Below are 22,899 nucleotides of genomic sequence, written 5' to 3'. Positions count from 1 at the left end.
ATGTACCATGTCAGGGCATGGAGACATTCCCAGCTGCTTTAGCGAGAGGAGCTTTCATCTTGGTGTGTAGGCAACTGCATCAAATAATCCCTCCCAGTTAAAATGGGCTTAGAATATCCCTAAAAACTGATCCTGTTTCAAATTTGGTTAATGTTCTTCTCAAATGGCTGGCTATCCTCCTATGCAGGAAATACTGAAATATGTGAAAGATGGCATGTGCTAAAAGAAGACACTTCAAAGAATAAATTAACTCTTTTTACTGCAAATTGGAAAACAGTAGCTACTTCTATTTTTTCCCCTCTCTGTTGCCTAGCAACATGGCAGAGAGGGAGAAAAAGAGAGAGAGACAGACAGAGAGAGGGAGAGAAATGAGCTGACTGCTCCACCCCATTGAAACACACACACTCTCCTTGCCCCATTTTAAAACATGAGAACATAAGCTGTTTTCTTCAAAGGAATATTGAGACATTCGACTAGTTTCTTTACAAATAAGAAAATCGCTGCTTTTATTTGTCTTAGTTATGATTTAACCAGCTCTTTTTCTTCCGTCGAATAGCGTATTTTTTATGTTACCTCTTTGGACATTTCAGAATAGTCTTATACAATTGGAATCTGCATGATTTTCCTTTATAATCATGTTCATGGCAAAGTACCAAGTAACCTATTTTCCTGAAGCACAGTTATTTAAGTTGCTGTCTAGAAGTGTTTGGTCACGGAAGCAGATCTTGAAGGCTCTTTTCCTAGCCGTGAAATTTTTGGTCCCATTCCTTAACCCATCAGGAAGACATGTGTTGTGCTGTGTAGGTTGAATGAAGCGCTCCATTATACTCCCACGCCCTTGACTTCTGTAGATTATCTGATCAGGCAGATGATGTGAGGAGTGGGTGGTACAAAATAGGAAAAAAGCCAACTCTAGACACTCTCTGCAGAGCTGAGCGGGTTGCCTGGCTACCCACAGAGAGATCTAGTAGCAGGAAGGGGCTGCAGGGTAGGAGAGTGGAGGTGAGGAGGGAGTGTTTGGAGAGCAGGGAAAAAGCACTGGGAAAGGCTGGGACAGGTGAATGTTGCACTCTTTCTGTTGTCTAAACATAAAATTTCAAAAAAACAATGCTTGCTGGGTTTATGTTCCGTGCAAATGCAACACTTACTTGAGTTGCTGCTCTGGGACCAGAATTTGCTGCATGCCAACTGGGGCTCCTGATAAATTATTTTTTGGGGTGTAAGCAGTTCCACTTCTAACCCAGAAAGGGAAGGAAACATTCAAGGAAGAATTGCCTAGACGCGTGATAGCAGAGCTGGCCTAGACAGACCTCAGAGGCCATCAAAGTCCACAGGGGACCAAGGAAGGCAAAAGCCCATGAGTAGATCAGGCAGCGTTTTCTTGCCAATAAGGGGAAGTCGCTTCTATTTAGATGGTGTCTCTATTTTTCCTCTTACCCCGAACTGGTGACTTTAAGAGGTCTAATGATGTTAGAAACCAAGGATGCCCGTTTATTTGTTGCTCCTAAGAGAGCAACAGGGCGTCCAAGAAAGCCAAGTAAACAAATCTATACTGCCCTTCATCTTTCAGGACCTGTACCGCCCCCTCTCTTCGGATGATTTGGATTCAGTAGGAGACTCAGTGTAAAAGAGACAATGGAGCAATGTATATGGTTTGTGACTGGGTGAAGGTTTCACATTTCCTAAGCAAATTCTAACAGCAAAATACACAAAAGAGTTTTGCATCCCTTGACATGATAAAGACCAAATCATATAAAACTAAATATGTAGGCTTTTATATTCATGATGTTTTGATGTTTGTCCTTGAAGGAGAGATTTTTTTTTTTTTTTAATGTCTCCTACCTTGATTGAACTTGGGAGAGTTTGAACATAAAATCACTCAATTGCTGGGATTTTCGTAAGAGGTTGACTCTAGAAGAATTTTATATGTGGACCCCAAATGGAGCACAATCACTTGCTAACAACGGAGCAGCAGGATAGAGTCAAAATTTCTGTAGATGAGTTTTCTTTTTAATCATAAGTTGGACATATGGATACATTTTTTTCTGTACTTTCTGTAAAGCACATTAAAATGGTACTAGCATATTTTTTCTTAGAGTTATGGTCTTCTTAAAATTTGGATTGCTGGGTTTTCAGATGTACCCTTATTGAAAAACAATACAAATATTCCATTAGATTTTTTTGCTTCCTGAACAGTAGAGAAAGCTACTTGTCGTTTTGAGTTGGTGTATTTTAAGGGAACACACTCACAGCAAGGACACATCTCATGAAGACTCTAAAATTAAGCATTAGAAACTTTTCCTTATTTTTGTTGTCAAGTAGATTTTGTATTTTAAAGTTACCTTTTATTGGAAATAGCATAAATATAGCATAAACTACATGCCAGCACAAAGAACTTGTCCAATAGCCTTTGTATCATCTTATTCATGTCCAATTACTGTCCAATTACCGTCATTTATGTAATTTTTCAGATGTATAAGAGCCAAAGCTGAGATTTTTTTTTTTCCCCCACATGTAGATCTAAAAAAAGTTTGGTCTTTTTCCAAAAAATCAATTTGGAAAGGAAAATTATCTTAAATGGTGCTGTATAAATGAGGCCCAGAATATCCAAATCTCCATTCTGATAGATCCTAGATCTTGCCTGGTGTTTTGGAAATTTCCATATGCAAAACTCCTTTTGTGTTAAATCAAGTCAGTCTATGATTGTAACCCGTTGTTACACATTAACCTACTAATTCTGCTCTCCTAGTCCTCTATTTTTAAAAATTATAGTCAGCTTTGTTTAAAAACAAAATAATTCTTTTAAAATCTGAATGTTAAAAATTAACGTGTATGGTCTGTTGTATTTAAGCCACATCCTAGTGGTCTTTTGCTAGTTCAAACACTAACAATTTAAGACTTGTGAAGCATGGTTTTGATATTCTCCAGGCTTGACGTATCTCAGTAGGTGATAAATTAAAAATGTTTGATGCCATTTGGACACTCTTACATGAATTTTTTTTGTCAAATTTTATTTGAAAACTGAATTTAAAAACGTTTGATTCAAGATGGAAAGAAATTCAGTTGTCATATGCTGTTTTAAATGTTATTGATTTATCTCTTTGATAAAATGTTCGACTAGCAAATTTTGCCATCTGGTTTATAGTTACATATGTTACCATCTCACTTTACAACTAAATAAAATATTCCGACCCAAAGAAGAAGAGGAAGGGGAAAAAACATCCAGGCAATCGAACAGCATTTGAAAACTTAGCCTTATAATCATTAGTGCCTCATTATCCTGTCTGTTGGAGAGAAAGACACTTCTCTGGCAGGTTATTTGAGAACTGCAAACTGAACTGTTCCATCTTGAAAGAACGGTTCATAGTAATACCTGTTTCAGACTTCAGGTTTTAAAACTGTTTCCAATAGAAATGACCAGAGACTCCTGCTGAGATCAAAAGGCTGCTTTGTTTTAGCTGAAACGGTAAACATCTGTGAGGTTGCCTATGCGAGTGTCTGTTTTAGTTATGTCTTTGTAAAATGCATTACTTAATACAGTTGAGTCCATAAAAGACTAGTATGTATTTGACTAAACTGTCAAAAATGCAAAGAAAGCAGTGGAACAGTTAATTTAAGTCTGCTGAGGTCAGATGGTCCAGAACAAAAATAAATTCCAGTAATTTTAACATCCCTGCACTGTCAATCTTATGGACAACTACTGCTTAGAAAGGTCCAATAAATGCTATTTGTTCTGGATAAGTGGCAGATATTGCCAATTGATATAAAGCCCTTGGCTTTGTTTAGACACAGCAAAGAGAAACCGAACTTGTACTAATTGCCGATAGGTATCATGGCCAACTTTCCATTCAAGCAGCTCCAAGGGAAATGGCATTCTGCAGCATTTAATCTTTCAAGCATATGATTTGTATTAAAGGACTGTTCAGGGGCTATATATATCATTTACTTTTTGAAACTAAACTCCCTCAGAGATTGAAGCACCACACCATTTTATAGACTTTGAGATCTCTTTCTGTGCAGAGTGTAATTCTATTATACTAAAGCAGAAATAAAAAATTCTTAACAACAAACCAGAAGTTTTCAGTTCATTGGTGAAACTGAATTGGTAATTTATAGGCACTTAGGATTTACTGACTTATAGAATTCTTTATAAAAAATTAGGCACTGGATTTTACAGTTGTTCTACTGAGCAGGAGAGCACTCCAGCAAAAGCCATGCGTCTTTGGTCCTGACGGTAATTCTTAAATGTGTTTTGAAGACATCGTGCTATAGTCGGAAGTTTTATACTTTTTCGTTTGCACGTGCCTTTTTTTTTTTTTTTTAGACCTAGACCTTGTAGAAAAAGATATTAGAAGTAATCCCCTGTTTTCAGCATTTTAGAAGTGCAAAACGTTAAGTGTGAAGTTCAGAGTGAACTTAAAAAACCATGGTTCTGAACCCCACCTGCTGTCTTCTTTGTCTGGCTTAACTAACGGAGCAGGGGGGGCATCTACAGTTTCTGTACTGCCGTAGGTTTTTAAGACGTGTCAGGTCTCTGCATCTGTACACGTCCCTGTGTACATATATTGGCTCATCTAAAGATATTGAGAAACCAAAATGTCTAAAAACGTTGGAACCAGCATGAAGGTTCTGCTGGTATCCCCTGCATCAGCGAGCAGGGGTATTCTGGTTGCATTCAAAGTAGATCTATACATGATTTGGACTCTTTCTTTTTTTCTCCTTAAAAACAGTGAATTCTGAATGCCACATTTCTTAAAGAAAGTGAATGAAAATATAGAATGATATTCCTAAAAAATAATTTCATATATGTTAACTAGTGCACTACTTAAGTTTTCCTATGTGGCCATATATCTATACAGGTGTGTGAGTATTTATGTAAATTTGCTGGGCTTGGCGTGTATGCTGGTCTTATGTATTTGTGTATGTGTACAGACCTTAAATAGTAAAGTACGGAATTTGTGATACAGCCTTATAAGTTACTGGCTCTTGTGGAATTCAGTTCTTGTGTGTAAAATCTTCAAATCATGAAGCATTACTCTGTGACATAATAGTTGGGGCCCATTTAAATTCAAGAACAATTTGCTAAACTTGGATGGTAAATGTTTCCAAACCTTCGGCTGCAGTTATTTGTCAAAAAAAAATTGAAATGCAGATAAACAAAAAATTTGAAATCCAGCCAGGCCAAATCCAATATTATGTTAACTACTAAATATAAGTTTGCATTAATATTTTATAGTTGTATCTTGGTGTTCAATACTAAAATGATTGAATACTCCGATTTTGTTTCTGTTGTGTATGTAATGGTGACTTGTAGTGATGGTGAATCAGTATTCCCTAAAGTAGAAACGCTGATCGATAGAGTTGTGAGTGGTCAAATATTATGTTGGAACATAAATAGAAAAGAATTCAGAGTATATTTGATTTGAAGTAAGTTTAATAACAAGGCCAGATAACCTGTAAGGCAAAAATCTGTGTGATCTTTCAAAACACTATTCCAAACTATTGACACATGTCGAATATACTTGCTATCTGTGTGTATATATCTACATGAATATACATACGCTTGAAAACGCTAAGTGAATGGATTTACCCGGTGTGCACACTTGTGCTCATTAATGTATATTTGCCTTGTCTTGGTAGCATTTCTAATTGTGCATGTTAGTGACACCTGTCCTTCCCTGGGATATCCCTCAGAAGTACAGTGTGGAAATTAGAGATATATGGGATACAATGTACCTATTGCCTGATAGAGTGTGTTATACTGTCAGCTGAAAAATATTTGTAATTTTGTGCCTGTAACGCATGTGGGAAAAGTAGGAAATGAGAGACCCTCACAATAACTGTTAAGGGTGCATGACATATTTTGTCTTTAAAATGTGGTTCATTTTAGTAAAGATGATGGATAAATTGCAAGCTAGTATAAATAATGCATGTACTACATGAGTGTTTGTATTATATATGGCCACGAAATGTCTTTGAAGCCAGGTTCATAGATTCCTAAAGGTTATAGGCAGATAATTATAAAAGTTAATTTTCTTGTGTGTGTGTGTGTGTGTGTGTGTTTGAGGAGTTTGTACTCATCCACAAGCAAGCAACTAAGTTTATCTTTTCTAAAGACTCTTTACTTTGAAATACACTATGAATGTTATAAATTTGGATACAATTTTTATAAAGAGGTTCCATACTTTCTGCTTACGGGATGTGTGTTCTTCTCTTAAAAAGAGTTGGTGTTCAAATGTTTTAAACTGCAGTATATTTTAAAATCTATCCATTGAGGCCGTCCGCAGAGTTTTATGGAGCAACTGTGTTGATGACATGTTTCATTTAATTACCCACTTTTGAAAGTCCCATCACTTTGTGCCGTGGTTTCACTGTAAAATGTTGTACCTTGTGTTTCCCACTGGGCCATGTTATTCTTCTTGAAGTTAACTTTGTGACACTTAACCCCTTAGCATAACTATATAATAAACAGGAGAAACTGCCGATGTTGTTCAGTGAGTTTCTTTCAGAAAGCTTAATAAACGGACACTGAAATTAAAAGGACCGAGGGGGGTCAGGGTTACCTTCATAATCATGTTTATGGCCTTCTTATATTGTAATTAGCATCAGCAAGTGACGCTTGAGACACTGCAGAATGGTATTGCATGGCATCAAAAGTAAAAAATACTTGCAGGAGCCAGAAGATGATCTGATGGAGAATTCTGTTTTACCTGTTTGCATTAAAATCAATAATATACTTTCCTCTCAGGGTTGCCTTAAGGGTGAATCTGTAAGACATATTGTAACTGGTTGAGAACATTTACATGCATTTTTAAACTAGCTGTTTCTTCGTTTGAAGGTCATCTAATTTAAAGGAAAAAAGATGTGCGTGTGTTTGTGTGTGTGTTAGCGTATGTATGTATACAAGCTCTTTATTTTAAAATCAATGGATAATTAAATATATAAAATGTACGAAATATAATGAAATTAAATAAATAACACTACTAAATTACTCAATTCCCCAACTTTTAAGTGAGAATAAAAATATGTAATCTATGACAATCACAATATGGTATAAGGGAAGGTAGAAAATTCTGCTAATCAAATTAGAAAAAATATTTCACATTAAATTTATTATAGAAGATCAACATTCTGGTTTTATGTGTATTTATTTTGATTTTTTGAGACGGAGTCTCACTCTGTCACCCTGGGTAGAGTGCTATGGCATCATAGCTCACAGCAACCTCAAACTGTTGGGCTCAAGTGATCCTCTTGTCTGAGCCTCACAGGTAGCTGGGACTATAGGCACCCGCCACAACGTCCGGCTAGTTTTTCTCTTTTAAGTAGAGACAGGGTCTTGTACACGTTTAAGCTGATCTCAAACTCCTAACCTCAGGCAATCTACCTCCATTGGCCTCCCAGAGTGCTAAGATTACAGGTGTGAGCCACTGCACCGAGCCAAAATTCTGGCTTTAAATCTAACATTTTTACTAGATTTATTTTAATTTTAAATTATAGTTTATTTTAATTCATTCTTTTTATTATTTCCATAATTTAAATAATCAATATCCATAGCCGCAATGGTACAAGTGGAGGGAATGTTTCCAAATTTATATTAATAAGATTCCAAATTATATTTATACTTTTTTTTTTAAATAGGCTCTTGCTTTGTTGCCCAGACTAGCATTCAGTGGAATCATCGTAGCTCACTGCAACCAGAAACTCCTGGTCTCAAGTGATCCTCTTGCCTCAGCCTCCTTCCTAGCTGGGACTATAGGTGTGTACTACCACACCAGGCTAATTTTTCCATTTTTTGTAAAGAAGGGCTCTTGCTCTTGCTCAGGCTGGTCTAGGACTCCTGACCTCACAAGAGAGCCTCCTGCCTCAGCCTCCCAAAGTGCTCGGGTTATAAATGTGAGCCACTGTGCCCAGGCTGTGCTTTCTTAATATAACTAGAGTTTAAAATAAAATGTCGCAGGTACCTGGAATGAGCTTCCTTCATAACAGATTGGGAATCCTATTTGAGAAGTAAATCATGGAAAAAATTATTCTACCCAGAGTAAATACATTAGATGGCTTTCTGGCTCCCTTCTAAACTATGAATGCCTGAAGAGTAGGAGGCATGTGCTGACCCATGGGACACATACAGCCTCTTCAGGACGAACAGCTCAGAGTACAGATTTATAGATCTTAGCCTGAGTATAATGAATGACTGGATAGAGGCAAGGATACACATGCTTGTAACTGAAGGCATTTATTTTTGAAATCTTGGCTTCACTGACATGGACATTGACACCATTGTTTCCATTGTCTTTCTTTATTTTTTTTGTAGAGACCCAGTCTCACTTTATCAGCCTGGGTAGAGTACCGTGGCGTCACAGCTCACAGCAACCTCCAACTCCTGGGCTTAGGCGATTCTCTTGCCTCAGCCTCCCGAGCAGCTGGGACTACAGGCGCCCGCCACAACGCCCGGCTATTTTTTGGTTGCAGTTTGGCTGGGGCTGGGTTTGAACCCGCCACCCTTAGTAAATGGGGCCAGCGCCTTACCGACTGAGACCCAGGTGCCGCCCCATGGTTTCCATTTTGATTTTCTCATCCTCTCAGTAAACCAATTTCAAAAGTAGCAGTTCTCCAGCCTTGTAAAAAATGGAACCGAGGGCAGCACCTATGGCTCAGAGGAGTAGGGCACCGGCCCCATATACCAGAGGTGGCAGGTTCAAACCCAGCCCCGGCCAAAAAACTGCAAAAAAAAAAAAATAGTAACTGAATCTTTAGGATAACATTTTACATTTTTCAAGATTCATTCTTAGGTATACTTGAGCTTATCTATGCCATAAACTTTATTTAGGCTGAACATGCCATGAAGAGTGCAGACAAAGGAATTTGGACAAAGGAGTTCCCCCCTTGTGCCTTGTTTCAAAGAATGGAGCCTGATTAGTAATTGCAAATTGACGCTATTAACTTCTTGTTCCATATTCACCTGGGAGGTAAAGGCTTTTTGATATCACACAGCATTCTATGGCTTTCAAGCTTATTATTATACACCAGGATTATTATTTAATTTTATTATACATTATTATACACCAAGATTATTATTTAATTTTGTTATACACATATAAAGTCAAGATCACTAAGGCAACAGTCTGAATTTAATGTTTATTGGTTGTGTTTTCTTTCTCACGTTGATCCAGAAGTGGTATGCCAATGACTTCTTGATTTCTAAATTCTCTGTAACAATTTTCTAAATCAGTATAAATTTAACAAAATAATAGCTATATACCAAGACAAAATGTGAAGTGGAAATAGTGCAACTGTCCAGCCAAGGCTAAAGTTTCCTGGCAAGATTGTCTACCTTTATTAGCTCAGTTTTATCATTTGGATATCGACAAAATCTTCATGCAATGTGGACCCCATATGAGTGACAAGATTTCTACAGATGACAAGGGTAACTCATGCCATTTAAAATGAGCTGCTTTTCACTACTAGCCATCAGATATATCTTGGTAAAATGTGGTTAGAGCTGTTATGTCAGCTTTCTCACTTACTTCAAAAGGTGTGATATGTTCTCCATCTGTTATATGATCCCAGGCTAAATAGCTACATTGAGGCGGTGTTCTTACTCAGGGCAGTGCTTTTATGGAGTGCGCCATAAAAGCAGCCAGGTGCCGGCAACCTGCCCAAACGGTTCCCATTACATCTGCACGGGGGTGATGACATTTCAGATGTCACAATTTCTCTCAAACTAACTAATTGCCTTAAATTCTAAAATAACTGTATGTGTTGTACTGTACACCCAGATGCCTTGGAATTAGTAAATGGACTAAAGCAAACAAAATCTTAGCAGGTAAACTATACAATGGTGTATCTGCTCAGAAAAAAAAATCAAATACGTAAATCGATTTCGTTTATAAGCAATCAAAAATAGCAGTGGGCTTTTCACCTTCCATTGGTCATAACCAAAGTCTGGTTAATCTCCCTAGGTTAATTCTAAAAAACGGGAATGTATGCATTTTTTTCTTCCTTTACTGTGTTCAGAATCCTTCCATCAGACTTGTGGATAATCAGCATGTTCTAGTAGGTCCAAGTTAGTGTATTTGGGTACACTATGAACAACCATACAAAGAGCCATGCTGATTCCTGAAATGACTTCAAGTGAGTGGCAGGGCAAGAATGTCAGGTGACCAGATCAGAATCCAAGCAAAATAAAAGGCTGGAAGGACACAAATGTAATAAAGATGACATTCAGCGTGAATAAATGGGAAGTTCTGGTCTTGGTCCAGAACAGCCACCTCCCAAATACAGGTCAGGGAAAGGTGACAGACCTGTCAGCTCAGCGTAGTTAAAACACTACAGCTCCATCCGTATAAGCCAATGAGGTCTGGGAGTCAATTATAATAATATTCTGTTCATGAAAAAGAAAGCACAATTCTTCTCTGCTCTGTGCTGCTCAGGGCGCACCTAGAATATTTGCATCCACTCGTAAGCACCCGCTTTAAAGAGAAAGATTGACGGCGGGGGGGGGGGGTCTGCAGGGGTGTGAGGGTCGTGGAGTCATGCCCCAGGACAGACAGACAGACAGCCAAAGACACCAGGACGTTTAAACAGAGAAAGAGAAGATACAGAAGGAGCCTAATAGCTGTTTCTAAATGCCTGAAGCACTGTCATGGGGAAAACAGAGTAGGCCTGTGCTGGGTGGCTCTAGAGCAGCGATTTTCAGCCAGTATGCTGTGGCACGCTGGTGTGCATGACAGGCTCCGGGGTGCTGCTGGGAAGATTTTTAAAGATCCTTATTTAAATTATTTTTGAACGAAGCTCAAAGCACAGTAAGTATATTCCTTTTTTTACTCTTTTTTTTTTTTTGGCAAGCATAATTTAAGTGTGCCTCAGAAGTTTAACCATAGGTTCAAGTGTGCCATGATATAAAAAAGGTTGAAAAATGCTGCGCCTGGAGAGACAGGACCCAAAAGTGGAAAACGTAGAGGAACATAATTTTAACAGAATATAAAGTAGAACTTACTATACTTTGCCTCCTATTGACAATGAGAAGGCTGCCTCAGAAAGTAGTTAGCTGTCAGTCCCGGAGGCGTTTGGCCAAGAGGCCATCTGACCACCAGCTGAGATTTCTGCTGAGGGGATCAGTCCCTGGATGGAAGTGGGGTGGTATAGGTAATATTATTATTTTTTTATTTTTATTAAATCATAGCTGTGTACATTAATGTGATCATGGGGCACCATACCCTGCTTTCATAGACCGTTTGACACATTTTCATCACACTGGTTAACATAGCCTTCCTGGCATTTTCTTAGTTATTGTGCTAAGACATTTACATTCCACATTTACTAAGTTTCACATATACCCTTGTAAGATGCACTGCAGGTGTAATCCCACCATGGAATAGGTAATATTTAAAGTCCATCCCAGTCCCTGAAATCTGTAAGTTGGTGAATGGTCATTGTCTTAGAAAAGTATTCAGTGTGAACTGTCTTACTTCTTTGGGAAAAAGAAAAAGTAACACCACTGGAAGTTTAATACATTTATTTTACTCTCTTAGAACAAAATAAAATAAGAACTTTCCATTTTCAGAGTACACCTTATTTGTCAATAAATACATTTTTCTCTTAAAACTATCCGTCATCAAACAACAGGAAATTAGAAATAAATTGGAGTATATTTTCAAAAACTCTGAACATACAGTTGAAAATAAGTAGTCAAAAACATAAGTAAGCTTGTGTTAACTCTACTTATTCTTTTTTTTTAAACCAGAGGCTAAAATCCTCAAGAAGTTTTTGTTCATAGTGCAGAGAAAACAGCTGGTATTGTGGCAGGAATTCAGTGTATCAGCTATTTGGTGGCACTGTTGAAATTTCAGTTCGTTAGTTGGTAAGGTACTGTACTGAACAATATCTAGCAAGTTTATAGAACATTACAGTTTAAAAGATGTTTTCATATATTTTGGGACAGAGCTCTGTATTGGATATCTGATGTTCTTATTAAAAGAATAAGCTTTTGGATTTGAGTATCTTAATTGTGAACATCTTTGCTAGGAAACACACTACTGGTCTATTAATTTGGGTGCTCGATGAAAGAATGTGTCTTTGTATGCTAAAATTTAAAACACCACATAACAAGGCAGCACCTGCCACCCCAAACCACAATGTGTCTATGTTATTAAACAGCATTTGTGATGCTGCTAGAAGAAAGTCAGGGACCAGAAGGCTCAGAAGAGAAGGTCTGCGTTTTACACACTGACTTAGCGCTTGTCTGCTTGGAACTCCATTATGTCTGCAGCAAAAACAATGACACAAGGGAGATGTGTGTCTCACTGTTCTGGAAAACACACAACTTCTCAAATGGGGTTAGTTAATGTTTATTTTCTCCAGTCATCGACATAATAAACCTGCCTTATCTCAGCCTCATATTGCAGTGTTACAAACACACGGTTTTCACAGACACCCATCCTTCTAAGTCAGCAGAGCGTGGCTCATATGTTTATGGTCCCGTCAACAGGAGGAGTTATGGATACAGAGTGTCCCACTGAGAAAAACTCAGTTTCGCTGTTAGGATTTGAATCCTTCTCTCTACCCTGAGCATGTGACAAATAAGTCACCAAGGGAAGCTGGAATTAGAGACGATGGAAAAATAGCTCATCCGTTTTATTAAGAAGGGATTTTTATGGTATTGGAAAAGAATAGGCACATCACACAAACTGTGTGGCGTTCGAGAGTATACAAGAATCATCGTGCAACTTCTAGAATGTTCTCTAGAAAAGCAGATGCACTGTTACTATTACTTTAACTGCCGGCTTTGATGGGCCCACCTAATGGGACACACTCCTCCTAGTCATACTTAGGAAAATGTTCCGTGGTGCTTGACTCAAATGGCCCTGAGGTGATTTAGGTAGCATTTCCTCAACTATATTAATCTTTTTAATGAAAACTACAATCTTTGCGTTGCCTATGCAGGATACTCTTGGGCATAATGACATTATATAAAACCCCTCTATCCTCCTACTTTGTGCACAGTTAAAGCTGGATGGAATGGGGAGAAGGTTGAAGGGAAACAGGTAAGCAGAGGAAAAATAGGTCCGCTTGCTTCTCACCACTTCTTTATTATTAATTCAACTACAGGTGTTCTTTCCCTCTCTCTGCCCCACAGACAGCCAGCACCATGAGCCAATGCCTCCTGCTCCCATCAGCCCAACCAAGTGGATAACCCAGGGAAACAGAAGGACGATGTTTTAGGACAAGCTGTGTTCACTGTTTAGAAATAGCCTGGAAATGTGCAAATTGTTTTCTCGAGAAATAGATCCAGAGATGGGATCATTCATTGTTACAGTACTGCACCGCGGCCAATCGTAATATTAAATATTTGGTATTGTTTTGTCCTCTGAGCTCTCTAATATAGTTGTTACCCTGTTTGCTCTCATGGGTCTTAGGTCAAAATTCATGAAAAATAATGAGGAAATCACCAGGCCTGGGCTTCTCTTATTGTCTTACGATGTTACATGTTCTTGTATTGACGTGTTATTGCGTTGACAATAATATGGAATATTATGTAACATTTAATAGACCATTCCCTTTCTTAGTGCTTGTATCTTTACCTCAAAGTGGAATTAACAAACCTACTCTTTAACCTTTCTCCCTAAGCTGTGGTAAGGCAGAGTATTTGTTTTATAGGACATTTCCTAAAAGCAAGCAAACCAAAGAGAAAGTTTGCTGTAACTTTAAGGCTAGAAAAAAATAGTGGGTAGATCAGGACGCCACATTTAAGGCCTGTTTACTTAGAGAGCATGGAAAAGTGAAGTGAGAGGCCTAAAATCTGCCAAACCCAGGGGGCTAAAGGGTGCTAATTTTGAAAAAAAGGTCTAAGAAGTTATGGAACATCCACATTTACGATGATCAGCCCAATGCTGTTACCACAACCTATTAATGCTTAAAAGGGAGAGAGGAAAGGTGAGGTGGGCCTACTGGAATATTCCAAGGACCTGTGTTTCCACGTGTTAAGACCAAGTCTTCCCTGGTAGTGGGTGAAGCTGTCTCGGGGGTTCTGGGCTGAGTGGACCACGTGGAGACCGGGCACTCTGACCCTGCTTTTTATTCTCTGCTTCTCCCCCTCACAGAGCTCTCAGCATGGCGGCTCCTCTACCTCACTTGCATCCACCAAAGTCTGCAGCTCTATGGACGAGAATGACGGCCCCGGAGAAGGTGATGGGCTTGGGACTTGGTGTCTGAGTAGGCAGAGGATGGGCTGGCTACATTGGCTCCAAAAATCTCTGATTTCTCAAGCAGTGTGACCTGGACAAGGCTAAACAGCTCTTGAGGGTTATTGAAAGGGTATATAGGATTCTCTCCTCCGAGAGAATGGAGATATTTCACATCTAGTATCCTAAGAAGGCCACCTATTGCCTGCTTTAGAAATAAGAGGGTATAATTGCTGCCTTTGTTCTCCCAAACAATGTTCACTTAGTATATGAAAGACAATTGACTCTCTCCACCGATATAGTACCACAGATGTATTCTAACTTAAATGAATTCAATATATGAACATAGGACTTTATAAAAAGGATGAATTGGTGGCAATCCCAAAAATATCCTTGAGCTCATTCACTTTGGAATGTCTCCGTGTTGTGGTCAAATGACCCAGATTCCAGAACTGAATTTTTCACTAACTCCCTGGGTTGTTTCGGGTCAGCCTCTTCAACTCTCCACACCTTAATTCCTCTTCTATAAAGTGCAGATTGTAATACATCCTCCCTGGGTGCTGTTATCAGGCTCAGATCAATTATGGGGAAGTATTATATTTGGAAAAATGTAAAAGTAATACAATCAAGCTACACTCAAGAATCAATTCTTCTTCATTGGTTTAAATGACATGATTTAATTTTTTTCCCCAATAGTGCACCCTTTGAGGGAAGCACTATTATTATAAGTAAGATATGTATTATTATAAGTAAGATATGTGATTTGCATAATAATTCTTTCCTGACTATCATGTAATATCAGACTTCTTATATTTGCAGAAGTCTGAAACTCAGCCACCTAGAAGTCTCTTTTGTTCCAATGTGTTGTGTATTCTCCTAATGAAATGGTTCTTGACCTAAGCCTTCTCTGAGTCTTCTTAGCCAGAAACCTAAAAGGTGCCTTACATCAATGGCCAGAGAAACAATCTCAAGCCACGAGCTTTGAATGGGGGTCTCAGCGAATGCTCGCACTCTGTGGCAGGCGGGATAGAAGTAGCACCTTACTTGTCCCATCTGCAGGTCACACTTGTTCTGACAGCCGGAGATGGTTACTTTTATTCCCTTTGTAGGGAAGAGTCTTAAGATTGTGTCATCTGGGAGATGTTTTGTAAATTTGAGTGCTTTACAGTAATCAAAACTCCCCCAGCTAAGTCCTGCAAATGAGATTCCAAGATTGTGTCTTCTTTGGGTGTGAGTTGGGGGGCTGGGGACGATTGGCTCAGGCCCTCACTTTATTCTGGAGACGACCTAGATAGTTTCTAGCAAGGTAAGAGTGAAATGTCACCTATAAAGAGGTAAGAAGGACGCACAAATGCCACGGATAAAAGTAGTGGCAGCGACTGTCCTGTAATTTGTTCAACACTTCCCAGAAATTCCATCCACTCTGGAACCCAGAGTGGTGCAGACCAGGAAGGCAGCCCCTGACAGTCACAAGTCTTGTCTGTCATTCTCCAACAATACAGAGTAAACACAAATGCAGAAATCACAAGAAAGCCCTTTCACCACCTAAGGCTTTCATTTTATTTTGAGGAGACATACTCAGGCTTGGTGTATGGGTGTAAGGGCAGAAGGGGAGCATATTTAGAAAACACGCCAGGCTTCCATCACGTTTGTATTCAGGCTGCCTGAGGGAGAGCTAGGATTTATAACTTTAAAGCATGCACATTTTAAGGCCCGGCCATAAAAGGCTTTTTACACCCCTAAGATGTTAAAGGTTATCCAGCATATTTATGTGACTTAAGTGTGGCTTATTTAGTTTTATGGCTTTAGATATTTAAAGCATTATTAGGCATTTGTAAAATATTTCAAAATGCATTTTCAGGGGGGAAATGTGTTGTGTTAGTGGCACTAACATAATTGAAGCTACAAAACTGTTCCATTTACAGACATAATAGATACTGTAATTTTAACTCGACATCTGCTCTGCAGGTTGCTGGTAGAACATTTGTCTCAAATCTGCTCACTGAGACTGGGGCCGGTGGCCGTTGGTGCTTGGTTCCTAAGGAATTTCACGGAGATCTCCATTTCAGGATGTAGTAAAGCTCAGCGTCCAAACAGCAGGCGCTTTGCATGCTTGTACAATGCTAAGCGGCCCAGAGTCCTTTGCAAACTTCATTTCCCTTCTGTGCCATCTGTAGGAATGTCACTGCTCTATACGCAGTGGGTATTCAGTAAATGCTGTTGATCAAGTTGGCAGGAAGTGCAGAGAACGAGATTTCCTCCTCAGAATCCCCACTGCAGCAGATAACCCAAGTCTTCCTTCTGCAGGTGGGGCGGGTCCCTAACATTTCCTATTAGTTTATCGTTTGTCATGGTAAAAACTGTTGAGTGGATTCCATGTCAGCAAGGGAGGATGACGGTGGCCTCACTGTACAGAGAAATGATATATTGATTCTGAATCAGTTCCAGTCTATTAGATGATACTTCTAAATGTTTCCTTGTGCAACATCTGTGTTCCCTTTTCTACCAATAAAAAAGTATTAATGATTCTTTCAGAAGTGTCAGAAGAAGGCTTCCAGATTCCAGCCACAATAACAGAACGATATAAAGTCGGAAGAACAATAGGAGATGGAAACTTTGCTGTTGTCAAGGAATGTGTAGAAAGGTGAGGGAGATATCATTTGCATCAGATTTTAAAGGTAACATATGGGATTACATTTTTCCAACATTGTGTCTCTATTTGCGGTCAACCTCAAATGCAAAAAAAAAAAAAAGAACTTTTTTGTAAAAGCCCATCTAACAACAGATTGGAAAAATTTAGTGATTCCTATAAATTAAGGACTTTGATTTTTTTTTTTTTTAATGTGTTCAGCAAAACTTTGCCAGCTCTTTAGGTAATTCTTTTCATTTTGTTAAAAAAAAAAAATACATTGAATAGTTTTTCCCCACTTTTGGTGACATATTTTGTCAAGGTCAGGATGTTCTTGTGTAGAGTTTATGTCTGTCGTGTTACTGCCATAAAATTAAATACATAAACCATAACCTTGGAAAGCTATAAAATGTGTATGTACTGCCTGCAACAAACTGGTACTTAATACATTAAAATGCATTAAAATGAATGAGCCGGGTACTCTGTGAGGAAAGGGAAGGGTTTATTCCTGGGTTCTTGATACCTAATTGAGGACAGTAGCTGGTGGCTGCTTGATGGAAGTGACAGCTAGTAAAGTTAGAGCCCAGGCAACTGATTTCTTTCATTTATTTATTTATTTTTTTTTTTTTTCTATTTTAGTAGAGACAGAGTCTTGCTTTTGCTCAGGCTAGTCGCAAACTTGTGAGCTCAAGCTTTCCACCTGCCTCAGCCTCTCAGAGTGCTAGGATTACAGGCATGAGCCAACACACCTAGCCCCCAATTTCTTTTTATGGGCTGTTACTTGCTTTAGGGAACTAGGCAGCCAGCAACTGCTTCTCAGGGCAGGATGGGCAGAGTATTGAAAAGTTAGGGAGAACTTGCCTCATTCCTTGAGAGGCGTGTCCTCTGGCTTTCTGGGGGCTGGCCTAGGGAGTCCACACTTCCCTGTTGCTCTTCTTGGCCTGTGATGAGGCTGGATATCCTACCAGCTCCTTGACAGCCTGTGAAAATCATGCTCTACACTCCACTTAGATCAGATGACTAGGTCTAGAAGACAGACAAGGCTTTAACCTAGAAGATCCAGACCGCATTCTCCCCCGATTCCTGCCATATTGGCGCTGGATGACCACACAGGGCCTCAGACACCATGAGGGTTGTTAGTCTGGCCAGTATCCACTTGTGTGCTCCCTGTACCCCTTGCCACTGTTTGGAAGATGCCTCCCCAGCTAAGACGACAGAGCCCTCATTAAGCCACCCTTGGGCAGGGGACCTCACACCTTGTCCCACCCCATGTTTCAGTTAAGCATGGATATTCCCTACAGTAACAGAGAGCCCCTAAGGGCAGACACTACATCAGGGAATGGTGTGAGCAAGAGGTAGCTTGAAAAACCCCTTAGACCACGCTGCCAGGACACCTTTCTCCCCTGTCCCTCTCATCTGTCCACCACAGAGGGGGACCACTTGGTACAAGAGTGTCAAGCATAGACAGTGTCCCATCACATTCCTGGGACTCACACTTTCCAAAACGGAAGCAACCATGATTTAGTGAGCATAGACCAGCCCTTAACTTACACAGGGCCAACATAAAGTTCACGTGCAATCTACTAAACTAATTTAAACTATTTTAAATTGCACGGGAACTTTATGTCCACCCTGTATTTCATTTAATTAATATAATAATTCCACTCTATCAGTATTATCTACATTTTACAGACCAGAGAAGCCTAGAGAAGTTAAATGCCCACGTTTGCTCAGCTAGTAAGTACTTGGCCAAACTCAGCTCTGAGCCAGCTCCAAAGCCCATGCTTTTAACCACTCTACTCCACTCCCTCTAATAAGGTGTCTCTAGGAAGGCTCTGGCCTAGCTGAGCCAAAGTCACACTCATCACATTTGTTCCTGAACAAATAAGACAAATTAAATGGAAAAAGCTATTCTTAAGGAATGAGGTGTATATGTGAGTATAATTTTTATATATTTTTTTATTTCATTGATACTGTTACCAGTAATAAATCCGGCTCTTTTTAACTTTACTTCCACTGTAGCAGAAAACCCCATTTTTAGCAGATTTGCATGCCCTCACACTGTGAGGAATCTGGTTATTTGCCAGGGTTCATCATCTGTGTGGTCTGACACAGAGACCATGTGCTGTGCCTCCTCACAAGCCCCTGGATGGGAAGACATCTTAGTCCAACAGTACTGGTCTTGTCACGATAGAAACTTCCCATCTCTCCATCCAGAATTGATTTGTTTCTTTCTAACTTGGATTGCATTCATTTTGCATGAGTTCATGTCTTGGGTCTCACTGTTTGAACCTTCAGAACCCAAACACCACTTTGCTCCTTGAAGGGTCAGGATTCAGCCCCTGCTGAAAAAGGACATATGGCATGTGCCCTCAGTCCCCAGAGAAATCGCAAAACATTCGTGTAATATTTTCCAGAGGTCCAAGAAAATAAAAGCAAGCTAAGAATGTTATGAATGGCACACATCCCTGGTGGGTACGTTCTGCCTGAGTTTGAAGGAGGAATATGTATTAACAAGGGCCAGTGTGTTCCTCCTCTGTTAATAATATGCTGTCACAGGCAAGATTTTCCTACCACAATGGACACAATAACAAGGTCTTTCTGTGGTCCTGGGCCAGCATATTCTTTAGCTGATACATCCACTTAGGTTTCTGCCTATGCTAGAGGAGCAACTTCTTGAGGGGCCTCAGGGGCCCCTAGGACACACTGAAAGAAGTGAGTGAACTATGACTTCAGCTGGGAGAGAGACACTATTTTGAAGCAATTTTGTGGAGCATTTTGAGGCTTCGCAGTAAACTGAAAGAGCTGGAAAAGCACTAATGAGAGGCCAGAACATAAGTAACCAGCTTGACGTGAGATGCCCTAACTTTCCTGGCTCCATGAGGACCAATTACCACAGGAGCCAGGGGGACTAGTGATGTGGTCGCAAGCAGGACTGGTGTCCCAGGTGGCTCCTAACCTCCCTCCCACCTGCACTGCTTGCATTTTTCAGTGAAGGAGACAGCAGACCTGTCTCCTCTCACCTACTTAGAAGCCAGAAGAATTGCATAACATCTGCTGGCTCTAGGCATGAACGTAAACAGGTCAAACCCACTGGAACAAGCTAAGACTTTAGTGGCACCAAAATGGGTTGCTTCCACTAGAAGATCTCAATCACCTTGAGAACCTCATACCCGGAGTTTGTAGGCGTTTCCTTTGGACCTGGGAGGACGAGTCAGTGTGGAGAAGCCTAGACTTCTCTTGGCTAGCTGACTGTTGTTCTGCCTCCCGGCCTTCCTGAGGATCCTCTTGACACCTGGCAGCATTGGGGCTTTTGCTCAAATTCAGAATAAAACTCCACTTTGGGGAGGTCAGACGTGACACTCCAGCATGCCTCAGACCTCTGCCCTTGGCAGTTACTCCCTTACGGAAGAGACTGAGATTGGGTTCTTTAGGAGTAGCTGGTAAGCAAAGGATGCAATTTACTAACCCCTCTTTTTTGGGGCAGAGGGGGTATTCTTATCATTGCACTAACTGCCACCATCCTCTGAATTTCCACAACTAACCAGCAAGTGTGGGGAATCTGCTGGTTCAGACCTCTGCTGGGCACTTCTGATATAGCAGAGAGAGACATGGTGCATTCCCCCATACGTGGCCCTACCCATAAATAAGGCATTCCAGCACATTCCGTCATTACCCTGCTAGAGGACTGCTTGGGACCTGGAGTTTTTTTTGAGACATAGTCTCACTGTGTCACCCTCAGTAGAGTGCTGTGACATCACAGCGCACAGCAACAACTCTTGGGCTTCAGCGATTCTCTTGCCTCAGCTTCCCAAGTAGCTGGGACTACAGGCATCTGCCACAATGCCAGGCTATTTTCTTTTTTCTTTCTTTCTTTTTTTTTTTTTTTCTTTGAGACAGAGCCTCAAGCTGTTGCCCTGGGTAGAGTGCTGTGGCATCACAGCTCACAGCAACCTCCAGCTCCTGGGCTCAAGCGATTCTCCTGCCTCCACCTCCCAAGTAGCTAGGACTACAGGCGCCTGCTATAACGCCTGGCTGTTTTTTGGTTGCAGCCGTCATTGTTGTTTGGCGGGCCCGGGCTGGATTCAAACCTGCCAGCTCAGATGTATGTGGCTGGCGCCTTAGCTGCTTGAGCCACAGGCACCGAGCCCAGGCTATTTTCTTGTTGCCGTTTTCATTGTTGTTTTCTTGGCTGGCCGGGGCCAGGCTCGAACCCTCCGGTGTATGTGACTAGCACTGTAACCACTGTGCTACTTGAGCCGAGCCCACATATTCTTTTTAAAAACCTTCAAAACATAGCAAACAACAATAGGAAGAGAAACCACGTTAGGCTGGACATGCCAATCTTTGCCAGCCATTCCTCTTTTGATAACCATTCTGTACTCTCCGAGGGAGGGGTGCAGCAGGCCAAAGCCTGGTCTGGGCTGAGAATCACTAAGTTAATTAAGAAGGCTTTCCCCAAATCGCTCTGGCACAAACATAAGAAGGTACACTCAATTTGAATTTGTAAAATTCGGAAATTTCCTCTAGCAGTTTGATCTCTGACCCTTGAGTCCCACTTAATAGGTAGGTCACCATATGTACTGCGTTCCCGTAGGTAAGGAGGAAGACAAAGTTTTCTGTTGTTGCTGTTTTGTTGTGGCATAAAGGGCTCTGTAAGTGGTCAAAAATGTAGATTCAGGGGCTGGACACAGTGGCTGACACCCGTAATCCTAACACTCTGGGAGGCCGGGGCAGGCTGAGTGCTCGAGCTCAGGAGTTTAAGACCAGCCTGAGCAAGAGCCGGACTCGCTTCTACTAAAAATAGAAAAACTAGCCGGACATTGTGACGGGCGCCTGTAGTCCCAGCGACTGGGGAGACTGAGAAAAGAGGATTGCTCGAGCCCAAGAGTTTGAGGTTGCTGCGAGCTATGATGCGAAGGCACTCTACTCAGGGTGACAGAGTGAGATTTTGTCCCCCCCCAAAATATGTATATATATATATTATATATACATATATTCAGAAACAATTGAGCAAATGGCGCATATTTCCCCCAGAAATCCAGGTGCCTAGTATTCTCAATATTCCACTCTATAGACTCCTTGAAGACCTCTGAATCCACCAAAGAAAGAAGCGTGTTCATCCCTGCTCAGGGAATAATTGCACAGGCTCAGCAGTCCTCAGAGCGTGTAGGCAGGCTAGTACGTTAATGAAGGTTTTATTTCCAGCCAAGTGTTTTGACTTAAAGCCAGCACTTACACTTTTATTCTGTGGTGTACATTTAGTTCTAACACCTGTTTTCAGGCTTGTTTTTGCAGACTAGCTACTTTCCTATAAACATGCACTTCCAGTAATTAAGGGTTTTATTATGTGACTTTACAGTTCTTCCCTCAAGGAATCAAGGAAGAAGTTGCAACATCAATTTCTACAAGGGTCCTTGTCTGACATAAAATACCAGTAAATGTAGCAGAAACATTCAGTCCCGTTACAAAAGCCTTTCCGTGGGGGACCCACGAGGTTGGTTCTCCTCGTAAGCCCAGGTCTGCTCAGCTGTAGGCTTGGCCTCGGAAGCAAACGCACCTGCTCGGTCACTCGCCAGGGATTCTGCTCCTCATGTGTCTGGCTGTTGAAGGGGCACTACACCCTTCCTGTGTTCCCACCAGGCCTTTCCCTGAGTGCTTTAGCATCATACATTCAAGGGAAGTGAGGGTCAAACAGCAAACACAGAGGGTCACAGAGCTAAGAAGGCCCCCCTCTGCTGACCCTCTGCTGACCAGCGCCGGCCTGCTCGCCCAGCCCCTTTGTGGGGGCAGTGAAAGAAGCACCCACGTTTATTTGTGAGCCTCCCCAGCCTCTGTCCTCACTTGCTGTCCCTGCCTGGGGTTGCTGGTGGTATGGAAGCCTCAGTGCCGTGGGTTCTCCCACCAGCGAACGGAGCAGGTGGCAGCAGAAAGAAGAGGGCTCATGCACTCCAGCCTCACATTTGCCTGATGTAGTGATTTGCAAAAAGCAGAATCCACAGAGACACTTGAGCTTTCCGTTTTCCTCTTGATTAAGTAATTTTTAATTTGCAAATAAACTCTTCAGAAGCCTCTTATGAAGAGACTACC

General features: G+C 40.8%; 1 protein-coding gene across 5 annotated transcripts in view; it reads left to right on the top strand.

Moving 5' to 3' along the window:
• The window catches only part of DCLK1 (doublecortin like kinase 1), a 374,298-nt gene that overhangs the window by 296,020 nt on the left and 55,379 nt on the right, over positions 1–22,899 (top strand). For 4 of the 5 annotated variants that reach the window (XM_053563609.1, XM_053563611.1, XM_053563610.1 and 1 more), the window contains 2 exons: positions 14,100–14,184; positions 16,716–16,824. In XM_053563609.1, coding sequence (XP_053419584.1) covers positions 14,100–14,184; positions 16,716–16,824 — 194 coding nt within the window. Of the gene's footprint in view, positions 1–1,570; positions 3,158–14,099; positions 14,185–16,715; positions 16,825–22,899 lie in introns of those variants that run through there. The other variant, XM_053563613.1, reaches the window with a different exon arrangement.

The sequence above is a fragment of the Nycticebus coucang genome, chromosome 15 (assembly GCF_027406575.1).
Source record: "Nycticebus coucang isolate mNycCou1 chromosome 15, mNycCou1.pri, whole genome shotgun sequence".
In the NCBI taxonomy this organism is placed as follows: Eukaryota; Metazoa; Chordata; class Mammalia; order Primates; family Lorisidae; genus Nycticebus; species Nycticebus coucang.
Note: the sequence above shows the minus strand (reverse complement) of the source record. Positions and strands in the feature narration are given on the sequence as shown.